At 39.8% G+C, this 23,978-nt stretch overlaps 1 protein-coding gene across 1 annotated transcript in view; it reads left to right on the plus strand.

The window, feature by feature from the left end:
* The window catches only part of adamts3 (ADAM metallopeptidase with thrombospondin type 1 motif, 3), an 89,118-nt gene that overhangs the window by 26,314 nt on the left and 38,826 nt on the right, over positions 1 to 23,978 (plus strand). Inside the window, exon 5 of the mRNA XM_053480920.1 lies at positions 17,568 to 17,755. Coding sequence (XP_053336895.1) covers positions 17,568 to 17,755 — 188 coding nt within the window. The remainder of the gene's footprint in view (positions 1 to 17,567; positions 17,756 to 23,978) is intronic.

The following is a 23,978-nucleotide window of genomic DNA, read 5'->3' on the forward strand; positions in this document are numbered from 1 at the left end:
AAACAAGCAATCCTTTTTCACGGGCAATGTCCTTAGGAATGACAGAACGCGAGTTGACATTGGAGATAAACTGAACTATAGGACTTAACAAGAAGGACTTAAAAGTGAATAGGTAAGACAGTGGCTGAAATTAAGCTCCATATCCTGTATCCTGTCCCTGGTTACGCATGGATCATCAGCTTATAAAAAGGCCTATACAGGCTGAATGCATAACAGATACTGAAAATGGTCACAGGAGCTTCTCAGATTCATAGCACATGGCTGCAGTGTGTTTTAGCTCAGAGGGCCGGTTAGGGCTAACAGTGCATAAAAAATGGTGTTTATACATAGTGTCGCAGAAATTTGCCGCAATCTATACTGGATATGTGTATATTTATTGATAAATTATTCACTGGAGCATTCAGATAATAAATGTGTTAATCATGAAAATCCAGAAAATTGTTCCCAGAACTCCTGTGTTTGTGTATAATGTTAGTATAAGAAGGGTAGTATAATGAGACTAATTAATGTCAGCCTAACCTTGAATAAATAGCTTAAAAGTCATAATGTATGCAAGTTATTAAAATTTTATATGCCCTGCCAAGTTTAAATATCATTTATTTCAATATATGACACATTCATATGTGGTGAGAAGTGAGAACTTATGCTTTTATGTCAATGACTGGAATCCATAAATTAAAACAGAGCTGAGAATATCATGTTAATAAATAAAAATCATTGGCATCCTAAAAATCAGAAGAATTACTCTAACTATTACTGTAACTGAAATGGCTGAAAACACTTTTTTTGCCACTTTTGGAGCTTTGACTCTTATGACGATTTGTGACTAAATATAAATCTGTGGTGTGAATATGCTTGGATTGGCATTTTATCAACATGCTTATACTTATGTGCAAAGAAAATTGCCTCTAACAAAACATTTGTGAATCTATTTGTAATCAATTAATTTATCCTACAAAAGCATTAACTTTATTAAATAAATACTGATGAATGAGGCCTGGTGCATATATATATTTTTTTTACTTTTAACATTTGTAGCATTCCTTGTTAGAAAAATAGTTAAACGTATTATAAGAAGAATGTCGCCAACAATCAACCAGATCTAGTGTTGTCTAGATCTTATTAACTGTTGGCTAAATGGCAAAGTTAGATTTAACTCACAAAAGAAAGCTACAAAAGAAGTAAAACAGAGGCCAAGGGTCAGGAACATCCTGTGGAATGTAACAGCCCTGGAATCCACTTAGTGACAAGTGAACAACTCGGGACAATCAGGCTTTTTGGACATTAGGGAACGACCAAGTAATGGCACGCAGTTAGGAAGTGAACCATTGTGACGGCAAGGGACTTGATTGTGAATAATGGCATCACCTTAAGTATTTACTATCCCTCATTACCATACTGGAACCAGCCCCTGAGACATGAATCACGTTAATGTATGCGAGCCAAAAAGAGGAGAAAAAAGATATGAGTGCCAGCTTTTTGTTCAAGCCCCATTATGACTGAGTTGCAAAAAAAGAAAACAGTTAAAAAAAGCTGCAGAGTTTTATGAGCGTTATAAAACCTTCATCAACTTACGCACCAGTGTTTATTGAAGTTTTCTCGGAAAAACAAAACGATGAACCAATGGACAGATTGCTGTCAAGAGGTTAAAAATTCCTTCTGTGTTTGCCTAATGTAAAAAAATTAATAAAAATGTGAAAATTACTTTATTCATGGTCACTCGGGAATGTTCGATAAATTTTCTGTAAAGAAAGTGTTCATGCCCTTCTTACTTATTAAGTGTGACGTGATTGTGGGCTTAGTACAGGTGGACCTTGAGATAGTTTACTTTCATAAATTGTTAATACCTTACAGTTATACAGCCACAAAATCACCTGAATCTTGGTAACATGTATTGCAGCGTCTTAAAGGACAGCTCTTAGCCAATGCGGTACTTAAGATCACAGGCAAAGCGTATGTTTTCCATCTTTTTTCCCCCCCTTTGACTTCCCCCAACTTTTGCTATATGGTTTAGGAAGTCTGGTGCTCCAGGGGTCTGGTTTCCGTATTGTTCTCTAGAACACCATACGCTGTGACCTAACTCTGATCCCCAAGTTAAAGAAATAAAATCCCCCCCCCCCCACTATATACACACTGTATAAATGCAGATCAATTCCTGCTTTCTGTTTCACCCAAATGAGGATGGGTTCCCTGTTGAGTTCGGTTCCTCTTAAGGTTTCTTCCTATTACCATCACAGAGTTTTTTCCCTGCCACTGTCACCCGCGGCTTGCTCACCAAGAACTATCTGCTCATTTTGATTCATGCACACTCACATTCCATACAGACTTAAATAATTATTTTGATTGTGTAAAGCTGCTTTGCGACAATGACAATTGTTAAAAGCGCTATACAAATAAAATTTTATTGAATTGAACTATAATGTCAGAACCTCATATCGTACGGAAACATAAAGTCTTCCGGAGACCAGTGACTAAGTTTGTACATACTGTAGTGTCCCTCTAATGAGAGCTCATTTTAGTAAACCAGGCAGTAATTTTTGTTTAATTTCTTTTTGACTAAATCTGTTGGAAGGGCCTGCTTGTGGTGCCTCAAAGGAAGACCACGAGGTTGATGCACATCTTCTCCGGCATTGATTGGAACCACTAGTCAGGCTAGCTTTAGACCAGCATATGCTTACTGTCAGAATAACAGAGAGTGATTTCAAAGTATGCACTCTTTCAGTTTTATTCTTTCTTCCTAAACCTAAGACATCGACAAGGGAAACTTTCATGCCATGTGTAATGTATTGGCATTCATCTAGCCAGAATTTGCTCTTACGCTCTTCGGTTAATCGAGTGGCTCATCAATCGTGGATTACACAATCACCATGCTTGCCATACTTTCCCCTCAGAAATGAGGTGTAAGAACAGCCTGATAAATACTTTCCATGGAATATAGTTATAATAGCTCTCTAAAGCTCTGTCCTGAAAAACAGAGACAACCTTAAGCATTTGACATCACTTTAGTGTATCAGAGCAGGCCAGTTAAGCTAAGAGCATTTGTTCCATTAAATCACCTCACAGCCATGCCATCTGGCAGTAAAACAGGAAGTACTTTATTACCATCCCACAATGCTCTTCTTCTTCTTCTTCTTCTTTCTCACTGTCTGCGCAAGAACTAACTGTATTAGTCACATTGGTGATACGATTTCTAGGCATTGTCATTAAATAGTTAAATAGTTAGATTGATCATTAAATAGGTAAAATGTTTAAAAAGTTTTTTTTTTAAATACAGTCACAGTCGACTTTATTACAAGCACATGTACTGTACACCTGCTTGCTCATGCAGTTATCCAATTAGCCAATTCTATAGCAGCAATGCCAAGCAAAGAAGTTATTCAGATACATGTCATGAGCTTTAGTTCATGTTCACATCAGAATAGATTAAAAGGAAAAAAAAAAAGTTCTGATCTTTTGTATATTTAGATTCCTGACAGAACTGGAACCCAGTGTGTTCTTCGCAATCTGTTTCAAGACTTCACACTGTTTTTTGTTTACTATGGTTATAGAGTATAGTTATTTGCATTACCGTAGCCTTCTGTAAGCTTGAGCCAGCCGGGTCATTTTTTGCTGACTTGTTATCAGTGCGGCTTTTCCACTTCCAGAACTACCGTTCATTGGGTTTCTTTTTCACCACTCCAGTCTAAACTCTACTGTAGAGACTGCTGTAATACTCAAACCAACCCATCTGGCAGCAACTGCGAAAGCCACTGAGATGATTCATTTTATGTGGAAATTAACCACCTGTATGTGCATGACTTAATGCATTACACTACAGCTGCATGTTTGACTGATGGATATATGGGAGGTACAGCTGTTTCTAATAAAGTCTACATTGCATGTATATTTATGCACATTGGTGACTACTCGGATTAGCACTGCTATGTCACGACGAGCCAGTTTGGGGCATGAGAATTTGTTTAACTCGTGTGTGTGTGTGTGTGTGTGTGTGTGTGTGTGTGTGTGTGTTTTACTGTTGTAACTTAAATCTAAAGGTTGGAAGCCTGGAAGGCTCTTAGGGAAGTCTGAAGCTGAAGATCATTTCAGGGCATTTGTATGTGGTACAGATTAGTGGTTTGTATTGTTTGATGTAATAGTTGCCGGCATCTGTCAGGATGTGTCCCTGGCTTTCCCAGGAACCAGGATTTCCTCTGCATTTTTCTTTGATGCAAATCTCTACGTTGAACGTAAAGCATAAGAAAGTTCACTTCCTAACTGGATATCGGAACCAGATTTCTTTTAATGCCAAATATCCTAAAGCATTTTTTTATCCTCCTGGAGTTTTTGGTAATGTTTTTGTTTGCTTTTCTAGTAAGGATTTTTTTTTTTTGTAGGACACCTGGCTTGCCTTAGAGAAAGCTCAATATTAAGACCTCGCTGCATTTCCATCATTATGGCCACATCTGTTTTTGTTTGGAGAAGTGGAGGTTCTAGAGAATACCAAGCATTTGTGTGTGTGTGTGTGTGTGTTGGCTGTGGGAGTGTATATATCTGCCTAGTTATGGGGTCTGACCCACCATGTGAGAGACCTGCAATACCTCAGCGGCAAAAAAAAAAAAAATAGTGACACAAGCTGCCAGTTTTTTTTTTTTTTTTTTTTGTGTGTGTGCGCGTGTGTTGCTCTCCAGAAATGAAACAGCCTGTCTAGGCTACATTGAACTCACTCTCCTACTTTTTTGGACAGCATGAGAAAATCAGTTTTCTAAGCTTTCCAGTAAAGTCCACTAGATCTTTTATGGTATGTTATACAATAACTATATACCTCCTTGTGTTTGTGGTTTTGGAGCTTGCGACCAGGCTTGCCTCAGACAGCTAAATCTAACAACTCCACTTTATAAAGCATAAGGAAACTGCGGGGGAGGGTGTTTTTTTTTCTTTTTCTTTCTTCCCTCAATCCACAAAAACATACTCTCTGGTTTTTACGGTGATTTGCTGACAACTTTTAAACATTTTTTAAAAATGGACACCAACTCGTCCTGTCAGCGCCTTTGGAAATTGAAAGGAGTGAGTGTGACAGGTGTCCTCAATAGTCAGTTCACTTTTCTGCACCATTTCCAGATATTTTTTATCTACATACAATGTCTGTGGCAAGACTTATATTTAACTTTTGCTGTATTTATTTATTTTTTATTTTCTAATGTGATTACAGTACATTATACAGTATGCACAAATTTTATGTGCTATAATCTTGATATCCTCTGTAAAGATGGGTAAAAAAGTTACGAAAAAATAAAAAATTGCGTGTGTGCATTTAAACATGAATTTATTAACATTTTCCTTATACTTGCATTTGCACAATCCCACTTTACCATGATTTCAGCAAAGAGTTTTTCCTGCTTCAATGAGGTTTGAGAATGCAGAGCAAGTAATTGTCAGCTTGATTCTGTTGTAATTGAAACACTTTTAAGGCCAGATTGAGGTGGTTTGGACATGTCCAGAGGAGAGATTGTGAATATAATGGCCAGATCTGTATGTTGGTAGAAGGATGCTAGGCAGGAAACTGCCAGGCAGGAGGTTTAGAAGAAGACCAAAGATGAGGACATGAAGTTAGTTGGTGTGAGAGATGAGGATGCAGAGGATAGGGTTAGATAGAGGCAGCTGATTTGCTGTGGCAACTCCTTAAAGGAAATTGCTGAAAGACAAAGAAGAAGAATATCATGTACTGTATTATAACAGGGAAACATGTCGGCTTAGTGGTGGCTGCATTACCCCTGGAGGTCGGGGATTCAAATCTCACCTCTGGTCATGGAGAAAACTCACTACCTCACTCACTCATTTTCTGTACTGCTTTATCCTGTATTCAGGGTCACGGGGGCCTGGAGCCTATCCCATGAGGCTTAGGGCACGAGGCAGGGTACACCCTGGACAGGGTGCCAATCCATCGCAGGCCACACACACGTACACGAACAGGTGCACAAAAGCTGAGCGGTCAAAGATTGTAAAAATATAACCTGATGACTTTCAGTCTTGAACTGCTCAATTTTAAAGTTGTATGTACTGTAATGAATTGGGTGTTGAGGATGATAAGTATATTTCATGGCTTTTACTGTAAAATGCAATTAACATTTTCAGACTTTCATTCAGTCTATTAAATTATTTTCCTCAGGCTCACATTACTATACTATATATCCTTCTTTAAGAAGCTTTAAACTTATGTTCTGGCAAAACATGACAGTGAAGGATTGAATTTACAACAAAATGTGACACATCCAAAAAAAAACCCCCAAAAAACAATCACATTGTTCTTTCAGTCACATGATCAGTAAAGCAAAACTACTCGCTGGGGAAAAAAAAGCAGCTGCCAGCAATGAACTAAATGCATTAGTGCTGATGCCAAGAGAAAGGATTTTGCAGTCTGTTGCTGCTGTTTAAGTTACTCCAGCAGTCAAGAATTTCTATTAAAGGGAGCTGTTGCTGACCACCGAAGCGAGCGGTAGAAGTGCTGATGAGGCATCGTAAAACTTTTCCCCCCTTGTTTTAAGTTGCTTACTTCAAAAACACAAAGAAAGCACAAAAAATTTAATAAAATACAATCAACATATTATTGCTTATTATTGCTATTATTGCTATTGCATACTATATATTAAATTACACCAACAAACATAATTGCAAGCTAATTTATCATAAAAAATATTATATATATATGTGCTAGAACGCGTTCAACTTCACGACTAGCTCGTTCAGAATCAGGAATTTATTGTAGATTGTTTGACCCGATTTTCTTTTCATACATTTCCGTGCAGCACAGTGCGTTTAACCTTCCTGAAGCCCAGCCTTACTGGAGCTCTATGGGCAGCACAGAGGAGCTTTTTTCACTGCAGAAAAGCTGGACGGTAATTGGATAAATGCACCAAAATCGTCACCTCCAGGAAGGCTTAGCTTCTCTGGGAGTGAATGGAGCAGTGGGCGGGCCATGACGCTGGGCTGCTGCATGATAATTGGAGGAGCTGTCTAAAAGGCGGACCCCCTTTTTTGATTGACAGCATGTCTTAAGTATACATCAGAGATTCGAGTTCAGTCCCATGCGGATTTGCAGGGGAAGTGGTACGACAAACTGCTGCACTTTGTATTGTTTGCAGGTGATATAAACCATTTTTGTTTGTACAAATCATTCTTTAAATAAAAAAAACATATTATAGCGTTTTTGACTTTGCTCCTTGTTTTAGCATTGTAAAGTTAGTTCATTCATATAATTAAAGTACCTTGTGAAAGGAGAAACTAGCCAGCTAGCAAGCTGTGCATAATGGTAGACGCAGACGGTGCTAATATTGTTGACTCTTGACGAAACCTTTTCAGGGAATGGGATGTGTTTAGTCAAACGTGGGTTTTGGGGATCTGGGTAACTTACAAATACAAAGCATACAAAAGGCATGACAAGTGCAAAGAACATAATTAATTTTATGAAGAATACACTCAACAAAAATATAAACGCAACACCTTTGTTTCGGCTCCGATTTTTCATGAGATGGACTTAAAGATCTAAAATTCAAAATTCTCAGTCTAAATGTGTGATAGTGAGCACTTCTGCTTTGCTGAGATAATCCATCCCACCTCACAGGTGTGCCACATCAAGATGCTGATCTGACATCATGAGCAGTGCACAGGTACCTTATACTGCTCACAATAAAAGGCCACCCTGGAATGTGCAGGTTTTTGCTTTATTGGGGGTCTGGGGACTCAGAACCGGTCAGTATCTGGTGTGACCACCATTTGCCTCATGCAGTGCAACACATCTTCTTCGCATAGTGTTTATCAGATTGTCAATTGTGGCCTGTGGAATGTTGGTCCACTCCTCTTCAATGGCTGTGCGAAGTTGTTGGATATTAGTGGGAACTGGTACACACTGTCGTATACGCCGGTCAAGCACTTCCCAAACATGCTCAACGGGTGACATGTCCGGTGAGTATGCTGGCCATGCAAGAACTGGGACATTTTCAGCTTCCAAGAACAGTGTACAGATCCTTGCAACATGGGGCCATGCATTATCTTGCTGAAACATGAGGTGATGTTCATGGATGGCACAACAATGGGCCTCAGGATCTCATCACGGTATCTCTGTGCATTCAAAATGCCATCAATAAAATGTACCTGTGTTCTTCGTCCATAACAGATGCCTGCCTATACCATAACCACACCACCACCATGGGCCCCTCGATCCACAACATTGACATCAGCAAAGCACTCACCCACATGACGCCACACACGCTGTCTGCCATCTGCCCTGAACAATGTAAACCGAGATTTATCCGTGAAGAGAACACCTCTCCAACGTGCCAGACGCCATCGAATGTGAGCATTTGCCCACTCAAGTCTGTTAAGGCGACGAGCTGGAGTCAGGTCAAGACCCCGATGAGGACGACGAGCATGCAGTTGAGCTTCCCTGAGACGGTTTCTGACAGTTTGTGCAGAAATTGTTTGGTTATGCAAACCAATTGTTTCAGCAGCTGTCTGAGTGGCTGGTCTCAGACGATCTTGGAGGTGAACCTGCTGGATGTGGAGGTCCTGGGCTGGTGTGGTTACACGTGGTCTGCGGTTGTGAGGCCGGTTGGATGTACTGCCATATTCTCTGAAACGCCTTTGGAGACGGCTTTTGGTGGAGAAATGAACATTCAATGCACGAGCAACAGATCTGGTTGACATTCCTGCTGTCAGCATGCCAATTGCACGCTCCCTCAATGCTTGTGGCATCTGTGGCATTTTGCTGTGAGACAAAACTGCACATTTCAGGGTGGCCTTTTATTGTGGGCAGTATAAGGTACCTGTGCACTACTCATGATGTCAGATCAGCATATTGATGTGGCACACCTGTGAGGACGGATGGATTATCTCAGCAAAGCAGAAGTGCTCACTATCACACATTTAGACTGATTTGTGAACAATGTTTGAGAGAAATGGTAATATTGTATAATGAATTTTAGATCTTTAAGTCCATCTCATGAAAAATCGGAGCAGAAACAAGGGTGTTGCATTTATATTTTTGTTGATACCAAAAATATTATGCTGAAATAGTTTTGTCAGTATCAGTATATACAATATATATGTATATACAAAATAGGAAAATCACATTGTAGGATTTTTAAAGAATTTATTTTCAAATTATGATGAAAAATAAGTATTTGGATCATAACAAAATTTTATCTTAACACTTTGGTATATACCCTTTGTTGGCAATGACGGAGGTCAAACGTTTTCTGTAAGTCTTCACAAGGTTTTCACACACTGTTGCTGGTATTTTGGCCCATTCCTCCATGCAGATCTCCTCTAGAGCAGTGATGTTTTGGGGCTGTCGCTGGGCAACAAGGACTTTAAACTCTCTCTAAAGATTTTCTATGGGGTTGAGTGCTGGAGACTGGCTAGGCCACTCCAGGACCTTGAAATGTTTCTTACGAAGCTACTCCTTTGTTACCCGGGCGGTGTGTTTGGAATTATTGTCATGCTGAAAGTTTTCATCTTTAATGCCCTTGCTGATGGAAGGGGATTTTCACTCAAAATCTCACGATACATGGCTCCATTCATTCATTTCTTTACACGGATCAGTCGTTGTGGTCCCTTTGCAGAAAAACATCCCCAAAGCATGATGTTTCTACTCCCATGCTTCACAGTGGGTATGGTGTTCTTTGGATGCAACTCAGCATGCTTACCCCTCCAAACACGACAAGTTTTGAGCTTTTTGAGTTCTATTTTGGTCACCATATGACATTCCCCCAATCCTCTTCTGGATCATCCAAATGCTCTCTAGCAAACATCAGACGGGCCTGGACGTATACTGGCTTAAGCAGGGGGACACGTCTGGCACTGCAGGATTTGAGTCCCTGGCGGCGCAGTGTGTTACTGATGGTAGCTTTTTGTTACTTTGGTCCCGGCTCTCTGCAGGTCATTCACTAGGTCCCCCGTGTGGTTCTGGGATTTTAGCTCACAGTTCTTGTGATCTTTTTGACCCCACAGGGTGAGATCGTTTGTGGAGCCCCAGATCGAGGGAGATTATCAGTGGTCTTATATGTCTTCCATTTTCTAATAATTGCTCCCACAGTTGATTTCTTCACCCCAAGCTGCTTACCTATTGCAGATTCAGTCTACCCAGCCTGGTGCAGGTCTACAATTTTGTTTCTGGTTTCCTTTAACAGCTCTTTGGTCTTGGCCATAGTGGAGTTTGGAGTGTGACTGAGTGAGGTTGTGGACAGGTGTCTTTTAAACTGATACTGAGTTTAAACAGATGCCATTAATACAGGTAACGAGTGGAGGACAGAGGAGCCTCTTAAGGCCTTGTTCACAGGGATGTTCCGTTTTTGGATAAACAAACTTGCTCCAAACGTCCTAGACGTTTATGTTGCGTTTTGTAGTGGTGATCGATTGACTTCTACACTGGCGTTCGTTTGTCTCTGTTTAACGTCAGCCTGCAGCCCAAATAGTAGTTTGTGTGTTAACCTGTGGGGGCAGTGTCGGGAACTGAATATGAAAGCCTGCCGCTACCGGGTTCACTCTCTGACTGCACAACGTCGGATTAACGGAAGTTTTTTTGTGGCATATGAAGAATTGTGAAAATTTTCGCGTACGTTTTTCAACAATTTTTTTTTTATTTTGCCCTTTTCCGCATTTCCCTATGAATAGCATGTAGGATCATGGGATATATCCGGTCCTCCAAAGTGTAAAATAAACGCGAAGAAAACGAACTAGAAGCGGTTTCCTTGCGTTCGTTGGGTTTTAAACGGCAAGAAAAAGCTGCATGCAACGTTTTTTATTGCCGTATAAATGTGCAGCCGGACAAACGCACGTCACCAAAGCCTGTGTGAAAGAAGTTTTTTTTTCTTTTTGTGACTCAAACATGCACAGAATATTTTTTTCAGCTTGTATACACACACACACACATAACTCACAAAAAAGTCTTGAGCCACCCCTAATTTTTAGATATTTTGATTCCAAATATCACTAAAAAAAAAGAGGTGAAAAAAGTCCTTTATGAAGTCTTGAGGAATAGTTTTCCAGGCTTCCTGAGGAACGTCTTTTGATCTACGATTTTCTGGTTATGCCACACAGTGACCGTCTCGGGTTACTTTGCTGTAACCCTGTTTCCTGAAAAAGCGGGAATGAGATGCTGCGTATAACCTCAGGCAGGTGACGTCAACCGATGAGGTGCACCTGGAGGTTATAAATAGGCATGAACCGGAAACACCCTCAGGTCAATTTTGTCTGAAAGATGTCCAGTCACGCATGCATTGCGGCATTGGAGCGCAGCATCTCGTTCCCGCTTTTTCAGAGAACAGGGTTACAGCAAAGTAACCCGAGACGTTCCCTTTCAAAAGCTACACTCGATGCTGCGCGAAAGCGCTATGGGAACGAGAATACCCATTTCCGCCGCACTGCAAGTGTCTGGACCCCCAGGGTTGTGTCGTGTGCGCACAGTACCCCCAAGGAGTCCTAGACCCCACGAGTCTGGCATCCAACCATGACGCCTGACCAATGTCTTGCGGAAAGGCAGCCTGCTGCATGCCATGTTTGGAAGCACCTCTTGCCGGAGCAATAGATGAGACAAGCTTCCTGGTCGAACGGCCCTAATCACTAGAGGCGAAGTATGCCACGCGCCTCATAGGCTAGAGCACTAGCATCTTCAACCCGACTCGTCTAATTGCGGCGGCCCTTGGGCCGCGGCCCCACGACATATGAAACCCTACTCTAATTTACGGCCCTGGCTTAATGCTAAGGTGCGCTGTAAATTGAAGAGCATGAGCTGGACACAGCGAATGAAGACTTACTGCTCCGGAGCTAACGGCGGAGGACAGAAGGCTTCGACTTTGGGAGATAGTTGGGTAAGAATGCAGAACGGCTTTTTTTTTCAGGGCCAGAAATAGAGTCAACGTTTCAGAGCAATTGATGTGCCACACGAGAAGATGACCTCTCCAGCTCCCTTGGGCTGGACGGCCATCTAAGGTCGCGCTTCGGCCCCTAAGGGAAAAACGTCTGCCGTTAGCAACTCGCGACGACAGCACGGACCTACAGTGGGACCCAGAGTCAAGGACGAGGGTCTGAACCACATAGAAAGGGTACGAAGCTCCCGGCGCGTAACCCTTGTTGCCTCTGGGGATTGGCCCTTGGATGAAATCCCCCGGCACTAAGCCACCACTGAAACCACCCTGGGAGCGGTGACGTTACCACCTCGTCTAGCTTATACTCCTTTAGAGTATGCCTAAATAAATTCTGCGTGCGCAGGAGACAGCTGTGCCCGCATTGCGCTCGGATTCCGCATGACACTCAGCCTCATACCTCATGTAGGAAGGAGAGCACTTTATGGTGTTAGGCGGAGGGGTGGTGATGGTGGTGGCTGTTAGGTGTTCGGTGTCCTGAAACATGGCAGGAGGAACCCGAGCACCTTACACTTTGTCCTGAGGATACTGGTTTTCCACAGTGCTTCGTGCTTAAGGAAACATAGCTGGCAGTAGGTTCCCCGCTGCCAGCCTCTCTAAAGGTGCACAAACTTTAACACCTCGGCTAGATGGGTGTGTTAGGCGTTCGGCATCCTGAACATAGAAGGAAGGGACCGAACACCTACTGTAATGAATCACTGGAGACCGCTGCTCTTCGAAACGACAGTGGTGGCGGAGATTGAACCACGGCCTCCTAAGGATGCTGGTCTTCTTCATAGCTTCGTACCTAAAGAGACATAGCTGGCAGTAGGTTCCCCGCTGTAGGCCTCTCTAAAAGGTGCAGCTCTCAGTAGGTCAGTCTGGTATGCCTGCAAAGCCATTGTGTGCAGGGCTGCACCAGGCTGCCTGAAAAATCTTCTCCCACCAACGAAGATGTTAGTCTACACACTTGGTGGGGAGTGTGGATTTTTCCCAAAAGGATGAGCTCCCAGGAGAGAGATAGCCCGTGAGCGTCTCTCTGATCTGGGACCTCATCATAAAGGACCGCGCTTTCATCCATAACATTGGAACAAATCAAATGTCAATAGCACAAAAAAACAGGATAAATATGGCTTATTCCATACAAGAGTTAACTCATGGAGGTCGCCAGGAGGGGAGGGGCCATCATTGAGATATTCTTCTACACGGAGGGACGGACTCGTGTCTAACTCTGCCATCTTTCTGGTGAGTAGTAAGACACTTCGCTTTCTGTAAAAAAATGCTTGCACACACGCACACACACAACATGGATCCTGAAGAGAAAATGATCTGAGGGTGTTTCCGGTTCATGCCTATTTATAACCTCCAGGTGCACCTCATCGGTTGATGTCACCTTCCTGAGGTTATACATGCCAAAATATTTGGTGTGTTTGACACACACGTGCTTCACAACCAGTCACGAGGAATCGTTTCCCATAGCGCTATCGCGCAGCATCGAGTGTAGCTTTTGAAAGGGAACTACGAATCATTCACTCATAACAAGATTCAACTTAAGGCATGAATCAGTGAGAAACAAGTGGAGATGATGACAGATGATCAGGCAGATGCTGCCTACCTTCTGTACCTACAGCTCATAACACTCAAAAATACAGTATTTTAAAAGATCAATTACAAGTGATTTACATGGCATTTAGATAATCAGCCACTGGCCTTTTTTATTAAAAGACCAGCTTTGCTTTAATAGCAGGCTTCATCTCGTATGCATTACTGGATCGGGTGTTTCTTTTCTCGCTCTCTATCCCTCTCTCTTGACAATACCTCATAGAGTTTCTAAGGGGTTCAAGTCAGGTGAGTTTGCCTTTTGAAAAAAATAATATTTGGCCTCTCCATAAAGCTTGTCAGCAGTCAGAAAAAAAGTGTTTCTTCGGGTAGACAGCTGTGTTGATGTTGGACTTGAAAGATCTTCACATTGGACTCACACCAGCAGATGACATGGCACCTCAAATTATCACAGACTGTGGAAACTCAATACCGAACTTCAGAAACTTGGAGTCCGTACCTCTCCACTCTTCCTCCAGACTCTGGGAACTTGACTTACAAATGAAATGCAACATTTAATTCAATCTGAAAAGAGGACTGAGCACAGTTCTTTTTCTCCTTAGCCCAGTTAAGATGCTTCTGACATTGTCTCTGGTTCAGGGGTGGCTTGGTACAAGGAATGTAACAGTTGTAGACCATTTCCTAAAGACATCTGTCCCTCTTTGTAAAGCTCTCCCAAGGTCTTGAATCGGCTTTGCTTGACAATTTTTCTAATACTGCCGTCACCCCTGTTGTTTGTGCACCTTTTTCTATTACACTTTTCCCTTACGGTCAACTTTCCATGAATGTGCTTTGATACTGCACTCTACGGAAGGCAGCCCTTTCAGCGATGACCTTCTGTCACTTGCGCTCTTTGTGGAGAGCGTCGATTATAATCTTCTAACTGTAAAGTCAGCAGTCATCCCTATGCAGGTACTGAACCAGAATAAGAGATATATGGTAGCTACACTGTATAAACAGAAATTTACTTAAACGCAAAATTTATACATTTTCTAATATTTTGAGGTATAGGATTTTTTTTTCAAAGCTGTACATTGTAGTTATCGAAATTAAAACAGAAAAGCTTAAAATAAAAAATGTTACATGTAATGTTACTTTTAAAATTGAATTAAGATGATGTTTTTCTTGATATTTTAATTGTTCTAGTTGCGCCATACGTATATGTGGATTCCCTCACAAAAAATTCTACGTTTAAATATTATAGTACAATGTTAAAAATGTAAAATAGAAAAATTAACAAATTAACACCACAGTCTGACATCCTACTGACTGACAGCCAGCTAATAGATAGATAGATAGATAGATAAATAGATAGATAGATAGATAGATACTGTAGATAGAAAAATCACTTTATGCAAATAAATGTATTAATTAATTATGCAATAATTAATTGTGCCACATACACTGTAGATAAGGTGAATACTTCTGGTCTTGGACATACTGTATAAAGAAAATCAGGTCCATAAATTTAGGAACATCAAAGAAATCACCTTTCTCCATTGCTGTGTGAAACTGGTCCATCTGCACAAGTTAAGAGAAAACCTTTGTTACTTTGCTCTTACCCAGTCGTGTGTGCCTCTTTGACACTCTCCCTGTGGCCAAACATGCATACTGTATCTTCCTCCATTCTGAAATATGACAGCTCTCCTCATTAGCACTCAAAGAGCACCAAAAAGACTTCCGAATTGTGCATAATGAGTTGTTGAATAGCTTCTATGTCCGTATCCCCTTGGGCAAAGCATTTGGCTTAAAGAAACAGGAGGAGGAGGAGGAAGCGCTGTGTAAATGGATTTTGTGTGAAAATGTTTCTTAAGCAGCTCAGATCGTTTTGGCTCTTGATACCTTTGATCTGTAGAGTCAGATCTTCAAGCACAGTGTTAAAACACTGAGATCAATACAGTTTGCATATACAAGTTTGCATATTATTCATGTAACCAAAACACAGAATGAGTGCATTCAGCAAAACTCTGTATCGTTTCACTCCATCTTGTGGAGATTACGGCTTGCCAGCTCAGCTTGTTACATTTACTGTGGTGCTTTCGCGTGCTTATAAAGTGTTTTGCCAGTAAACGGTGATTTAGACTGCTGCTTCTGCCTTTATTTTCCAGCGCCATGTCTAAAGCATGCCACGTAAACATTCTTATACAGCACCTTTTACCTCGCTCATTATATTGTTGGTTACTAGCGTGCTGTTCAATCTCAATTGCTGATTCTAGTAAGCGGACAAAAGAACCAGCTTTGGCCTTCAAAGAGGTGCTTGTTAATCTGGGGTTTTATGCGCGGGAAGTCGATCAACCCCCATTTTCCAAAGGTAAATGAAACAGCGTGAACAGAATGAAATCCAGTCCCACGTTGTTTAACAATTCATCAGTCAGCCCATTCTTTTTTGGCACAAGAATAGACTAGATACACAGGGGGTCCAAATGTCTGAGACTATGCAGAAAATCTGGTGTATAGGTAATCTTTTGCCTTCCTTTTTTTGATGGTACCAGTCGAACGTTTGGACATAAGTTTGAATTTATTTTCTACATTCCAGAACAATACTGGATTTTTTCTATGAAATAACACGTATGGCATTGACTAATTCTGTAAGAACAACATCAACAACAACAGTCTAGAACAGCTGTTCTGGAATAGTTCTTGCAAGGACAGTATTGTCAAGTGCATTTGCAAAAACCCATCCAGCACCATGACGAAACTGGCTCTCATGCCAGGAAAACAGGATTAAAACTTACCTTTGCTGCAGATGAGAAGGTCATTTAGAGTTACCAGCCTTAAAAGACGCCAATTAACAAACAGAAGCTCAGATTAGAGCCGTTATGAAGGCTTTCTCATTTCTTGATCACTGTTTAAATGTAAGCACACTTGTGATATTTAACTTTAGTACAAAAGGTCACGTTTGCCCTCCCACGTGTTCAAATGACACGCTAATGAGGTTGATCTGATCAGGTGTTATGTGTTAAAGAAATTTGTGGAGATTGAGTACACACTGTCATTTAAGCTAAAAAGGGTATGTGCTAGATATTACAGAACTATAAAATGAATGTACATATGTTTAAGTATTCTGCTTTTAACTCTGCTGATTATATCATTTGTAATATAACAGCAAACAGAAGCATATTGAGTGGTCTCAGTCTTTTGGACCCCACTGTATTTAAAAAAAAGAGAATTGCTGCAAACACAGTGGGGGCAATTAGTTTGAAATTAAGCTCTATGGCAAAACAAAAATAGTTAAGCACAGCTAATTGCTAAGCACATATTTTATGGTTTTTACATTATTAATGCTGAAAAATCTGTCATGACCTGTGCAGTCTGCGCAGCAGAGTCAAATAGCACTAGCACATGTGTAGGAGGGTGACTTTTTAATGTGCCACAGAAATCCTACTACTTCCAGGACTTGCATGGTATATTTCCATTTCCGGGCACTCTTCCCATACCAGCTGCCATCATTATTAATTTTTAGAAGTTAGTGCTGGTTGGCTGGGCATCTTTTTTCGTTCCGTGAGCTATCTTTACATCTCTGTTGCGCCAGCCAAGAAACCCTCACAGGAGCAAGTTACTGAACAAGAGCAGTCCAGGTTGCCTGAGCGGGGACACACGCACAAAGCACACACACACACACACACACACACACACACACACACACACACACACACACACAGCCAGTGTGAGTTTTGAGCGCGGGGGAAGTCGTGTGCTTCTTTGAAGTGGAACCTCAGAAATGATGTTTACACTTTTGGGTGGCAGGCAGCGCAAGAATGCATATGTAATGATGGGATGCACAAGCAGAGGAATGCGCCTCACAATCCCCTCACTGTAAGAGTTAAAACCCAAACTGTGAGCAACTCGAGCTGGTAATGAGCTGTAGTGTCCATGCTCATGAGGGCCAGTGCCCTATAGACTGATGAATTATGTGAAGCACTCACAGCCACTTAATTGTGTTCCTGAGAGAGGCTGTTTATCGTGAGTGAATCATCAAAACTCATCTCCTAAAGCAACATGTAATAAGCACGATTTGGTCTTGTGGGACTCATCGAGCAAATATTGTTTTTTTTTCTAAAAAAAAAATTATAAAATTTTCCCTCTTCACAGAGCCAGAGCTTAACGTCGCAGACGCACTAGACAACATCGGCAAACAGCTGAACCACACATCCAGGAGACGCAGGCACGCCGGAGACGATGACTATAACATCGAGGTGCTTCTCGGCGTCGACGACTCTGTGGTGCGCTTTCACGGAAAGGAGCACGTACAGAATTACCTACTGACCCTCATGAATATTGTGAGTATCGTGAGGTATGAAGCGTTTACAGTTTAATAACTCCAATCCCTTCTCCGCCAGTGGCATAAATGAATAATTGCACTCCAGCTACTGTAAACAATAATTTTGATCTTAAGATGAAACAGTGGTTCAAAGAGCGTGCTGAAGATGAGCAAGAATAATTGGAATTTTCCTCCTGACTTGGGTTTTCCTGTTTGAAAAATGGTGGCTCATTCAGTGACAGCGACTTCAATTAGTACAGCTAACCTATGACCTCCATTTCAGTTTGGTTGCTTCATGGTTTTAAATGTATAACATCTACTGTATTTACTGGATTTTTTTAATAAGCAAGTTACAGCTCAGAAGAATGAGGGCTTCCTGGAGAATAGTTCGATAGTGTATATATAAAAATAGACTTTGTTCTGCTTGTTTAAAAATGTCTTCTTCCAGTAGATGTCCCTGGTGTACTTTACACACGTCTGTTTTTTTAGAAATAAGCTGTCCCTTTGTGTTTAATAGGCTACTAATGACATGCTGATTAAACGCCAGCTCACTGTGCTGGACTCATATTGTCTCGCACTTATCCAACTATACATTAATACATTAATGTTCCAATTGCTTTAGAGGAAAAAAAGACTGCTTTTACTGTTGATTGTGGCAATAGAAGTCTCATGCCAGCCCCTCACACCCCTTTGTGATGCCCAGTGGAAAGAGATCACTGCACGAGCTTGAGTGTGTTTCTTAAAAGGAAAAAAAACAAAAAAAACATGAAAAGCCATCCTAATAGCTCTCTGATAATGCAGAATGAAGAATTGATTCTGATGGATTGTTTTGTATCACCCCACGAGGCCCCTTTTTGAATCAGTTGAACACTGCGCAACACAACTGAGCTCACGCAATAACCCTTCTCCACTTTTTTTCGCCATCCACCTTACTAACAGCAACATAATCAATTAGGTTCGTCTTGTGTAAAGCTGTAAACAGGTTGGTTTTCTTTAAAAAAAAATTGATTCTATTTTTGTGTAATAACAATCCAGACAGTCTATATATGAATATACCGTAATATACAGGTCATCTATTTTTAGAAGTAGATCTATCCATTTTTGACAAAATTGAATCTGATGAGACCTGTAAGCTCTTTTTTAGCGCATCCGCCATAAAGTTTGATCTGTTACGAGTTCTAAGATCCCGTTAAGAGTGTTTATTTGAGTTTGTACAGAGGTCGTGTCAGCTCAAACCAATCTGGTCGTGCTCCTGTGACCTCAGACTGTTCCAGCCTGCAGACCCTCCACATGCACAAGGTTTTTTTTTTTGTTGTTGTTGTTGTTTTTCACACCTTTCTGTGTAAACTCCAGCAGGTGTTGTGTGTGAAAATCCGTTCAGGAAATCAGTTTCTAAAATTTTCAAACCAGCCTCTCTGCGAGCAACGAGGATCCCACGATCAAAGTTACAGATGCCATACTTTTTATTCTTTCTAATGTTCTATTATAAAGTGAGTGTTCCTAATAAAGTGAACAGTAAGTGCAATATACCATTACTTTTGTAATGTCTAATGGAAATGTCTAAAGGAGCACATATAAAATATGTTACCATATGATACAATATAATTATTTTAATGGCAAATCTTTTAAAGTTTTAATAAGCTGCCATGATGCCAAGACACATGCTCAAGCTAACAGCGTGCATTTTCGCAGACAGTAATCCACCTAGCCAGAACAACCAGTAGAAAACCATGTCTGCAAAAACAGCACCTGAGCTCAAGATCAAACTAAGTACCCTGGAGCTGTGAGGGCACCATCATGGAGCTCGAACTGCCGTACCATCATGCTGCCCAGGGCAAAATTTTGTTTACGCTCCATTTTCTTGCTGCTTGCTCTGTGTTTGGTTTAGTTTTAAACGATTTTTTTTTTGTAAACACAAAGTCTATAATTTTAAGTGTGGCTCGAATGTTGCTTTGTCAGATACTGATTCCTGTCAGCACACGCTTGATTGGTCAGCGTTAGCACATAACCAGTCTCTGCTATCCCACACCTCCTTAATCACCTCAGACAGTAGAGGTGTTGCTTTTTTAATGATCTCTCGGCTATTGTGTTTTGAGCTCAGTTTCGAAAAGATGTTACATGCATTACTTTTCCAGAGATCACTCTGACACAGGGCTTCACCCCTGTTGATTTTGCCAGTCTAGTTCTTACTCATTTGTTTTTTCCATTTCTACTTCCTGTCATAATAACGACCAATCCCATTTCCTGTCAAGATGTCAGTTACAGGTTGTTGCTGATGAAAGTAATACCCAAAGCAGGAGATTTTCTAACATCCACTTTATTAGGTAATTTTTAGTATACGCTTGTACATTCATGCGAGTATCCAGTCACCTGATGATGAAATCATACAGTCATGAGTCAAGAGCTTCAGTTCATATTTACTGTACTAAGCATTAGAATTGGGGAAAATGTCATCTCAGTGTGATTGGTGTGAGTAGAGGTGTAATCTTTAAAAGTTTGTCCTATTTGGAACAGGACATTTGGTCTGAGATCCGAGTGAATACAAAATCCTAGTTACAGCTTTAACTAGTTCTGGTGAATTTTCTCCAATAATTCGATAAATTCAGCTTAATAGAACAGGCAGCCCGTCATTCAGACGGGCAAAAATATTCCATACATATAAGCATGTTTTCTTGAAATTAAATTCATGCATTTTTATTTTACCTTTACTGCACCAAAAATATACTGAACTGTGAGATTTATTTTTTTTGTGGCCAGATCCTCTGTTATAGTAACTCACGTATCGAACTCATCTTTACAATCATGGTGAGCAGAAAAGCCTCTGAAAAAGCACAACACTTTAAAGCTTCAGCTAAAAGACCAGAGCAGAAGACCGCATTCAGTTCCACTTCTTTCAGCCAAGAACAGGATTCTGATCTACAGGGCACAGGCTCACCAAACTGGAACCTGAAATTGGAAAATGGTCACCTGGGGCCTCATTCATAAATGGCGCATGTGCTCAATACTGGGTGTGGAGTGTACATACGCAACCGCTGGGGTTTTTATAAAGAAACACTTGTCTAGAAATTGGGCAAGTATTCAAGGAAGCTTTGATCCATGAGTAAATCCATGCATAGCATTTAGAGATGGTGGGAATTGACAAGAAGTTTTGGATATGTAGAGAATTACAACTAACAGCATAAATCGCTACAACTAACTACATAAATTACCACACTCGCACTTCATATGCAGTTAGGAAGCTCTATAACAACTACTGTACATGTTGGCTGGAGGTCATGGAAATTTTTATTATTTTTATTTTTTTACTTGTGTATGTATTGATGAGAATACTCACCTATTGAGAGACAACAATATTATCAATAATGATGATGAGCTAATGAGTTGTACCCAGGTTAAAGGGAACAACACTGCGAAAACAGGCAATACCTGTCCGTTTAGAGGTCTAATGGAACAGGGACGGTTTAATTAAAGAACCAGACAGTGAAACAGCACATTTGTTAAAGGAGTGAAGCAGAAAGAAATGCCACAGAGCATAATCTGAGTTGTATTTCAGGTGGAACATTAACAGACATACTTTGGCGACACCTAAGACTTGTGGAAACGTTTTAAAAAAAAGAGTATAATATGACATTAAATTATTAGCTTTCTTTGCTCTGTGTTTCTTAATTTTTTAGCCTTTTTTCTCTGGGTCTGTCATGGTCCGTAATGTTGATCTTCCTGGTCATTTTTAACACAGTGTAAAATATGCTAAAGCTTTTCATTTTTTCTTGTTGGTGGTTTGATCTCAGTAAAAGACAGAAGCAAGGATTTGATATCATCTTAGACACTTATGTAATGATATGTGTTTGAGCTAACCAGGATTATTTTTTGGCATGATTATAATTTGTCGAAAGGTTGAATAATATTATTGTATATTCTTATAAAAATATTTGTAGTCACAGTTCATTTCATAGTCTACCGATGCATTCAAATCGTTACACCATTGTGTTAATTAATCTTCTAATCAGTATCGTGGTTTGCACTTTTCTACACTGTAAAGGAAAGACAGAACGTGCATATCCAGTATGGCTGTATTCAGACTTAAATCAAATATAAGATTTTACTCATAGGAGAATGTCAGAAAAGAGAATAAAATTCACTTTTAATCATAATTATATGAACAACAGGTGTTAGACAGACTTTCTAAATATTGGCAAAACCGTCCAACGATTTATTATGTCATGTTTGTAATTAGAGATTATCCATTTTAATTAAATTAAATTTGTTTGCAAGATTATTGCTTGGATTTTAGTTTTTATGTGTTTAAATAACAGGAGTTTAATTAGAGTAGATTTAAATGAACTTCTGCTGTTAAATAAGACCAGTTCACACCCATATTGTTTAGCCACCTGGTTTTTCAGTAAACACTGAATGATCCTGTATACATGGCTGATTTGGGAAGATTTTACCCATTTTAAATCTGTCATACATCACTGAGCTCGAATCCCGCAGTGAATTTTTAATTTAGCTGAAAATGAACATTAGGAACAAAATGGATAAAAGCCACCCTGCTTGAATTTAATTTTAAATTAAAATGAAAGATAAGATAATGTAATAAAATATAACAAATATCTGACAGCTTGTCTCTGCGGAATTGTATAAATACTGAATATTATACTGAGACCTTTTTCCATAGTTTACATTTTATGTTTCAGCTCTAAAACTATTGACATTTCACCTCTTGTGAAAATATGGATAATACATGTATTATAATTATAAATAAATAAATAAGTAACTTCTGTAAAAAAAAAAAATTTTTTTACCTTTATCTTTTATGTGTGCGAAATTATTGGTTAAACTTATTTACTTATGTTAAAATTATTGCCCTAACCCAAATAAACTTGTGTCTTAGGGAAAAAAGTATAGGGTGTAAATATGAATTAACAGAGAAACCCCTTTTTGAAAGGCTAAAAATATGTATTTCATTAAAATTACAAGTAGGTACTATCAGGTCCAAACAAAGAAGTTAAAAAAGCATGGAAATGTTAAAAACCTGCTAGGAAGGTGATGTGTCTGCTTATTGCTTTCACACAATGTAAGGATGATGCTAAGTGAGATCAACTGTTAGCTGTTCAAGCACCTTCATGTACTGAATCTATAAAAAAATTTTTTATATGTTCCACAAAAGAGACGTTTTTGAGACCAAGACATAAATTCTAGCATCTGAAGTTTAGTACGCACCATTGGTGTTAGAATTATGTTGTGGTCAGATGAGACAAACTTTTTTTTGTGTTTCTTGAATGTTTGGGGCTGTTTTGCTGCCAGTGGTCCTGGGGCTATTCTTACAGGTATCGACAAAATGAATTCCATTCAATACCAAAACATTTTAGGCAAAAAAATATCATGTTGCCTTTGCCAAAGAGCTCAGGCTGGTCATCCAACAAGCCAGTCATCTGAAACACATCAAAAATTGACAAAGTAATGGTTCCAGTGACACGAAATCAAGGTTATATAATGGCTTTCTCAGTCTCCAGACTTGAACCTTTGCCGGTAGTTGAAAATCTGTTGTCACATTTTGAAGTGGGCAATTCGCAAGAGCAACCCTAGAATCTTAATAAGTTAGAAATTTTCAGTATGGAAGAGTGGCACAAGATCTCTCCACAAGTATTCTCCATCCCTGTTACACACTACAGAAAGGAACAGTGAGGAAAGGGAGTGCTGAGGCTCTACCAAATGCTAAAATGATTTTGTGGAAGTTTCATTATTTATAATATAATATTATTTTATTATTATAATAATTTTATAAATTGATATTTTTTTTTATATATTTAAGCACTTATTCATGAGGGGTGCCAATAAGATAATTGTGCCTTCATGATTTAATATTTTTTGCATATAAAAACACTTTGAGATCATCAAACACTTTTTAATATTACACAAAGATAGTCTGAGAAAATACAAAATGCTGTTTTTTTAAATTAGGATTTTATTTATTACAGCAATAAATCTGCCCCCTATTTCTAATAACTGGTTGTGCCACCCTTGCCAACAACTGAAATCCAGTGTTTGGGATACCTGACAGTGAGTATTTTACATCGCTGTGGGGGAATTTTGGCCCAGTCTTCTTTGCAGAATTGTTTTAATTAGAGCATTCATGGCCTGTTTATGGTTATGCTACAGCATCCTAATCTATACTTTGACTAGGCCACTCCAAAATCTCAATTTTGTTTTTTTAACCATTCAGAGGTGGACTTGCTCAAAAA

The sequence above is a fragment of the Clarias gariepinus genome, chromosome 21, assembly GCF_024256425.1.
Source record: "Clarias gariepinus isolate MV-2021 ecotype Netherlands chromosome 21, CGAR_prim_01v2, whole genome shotgun sequence".
In the NCBI taxonomy this organism is placed as follows: domain Eukaryota; kingdom Metazoa; phylum Chordata; class Actinopteri; order Siluriformes; family Clariidae; genus Clarias; species Clarias gariepinus.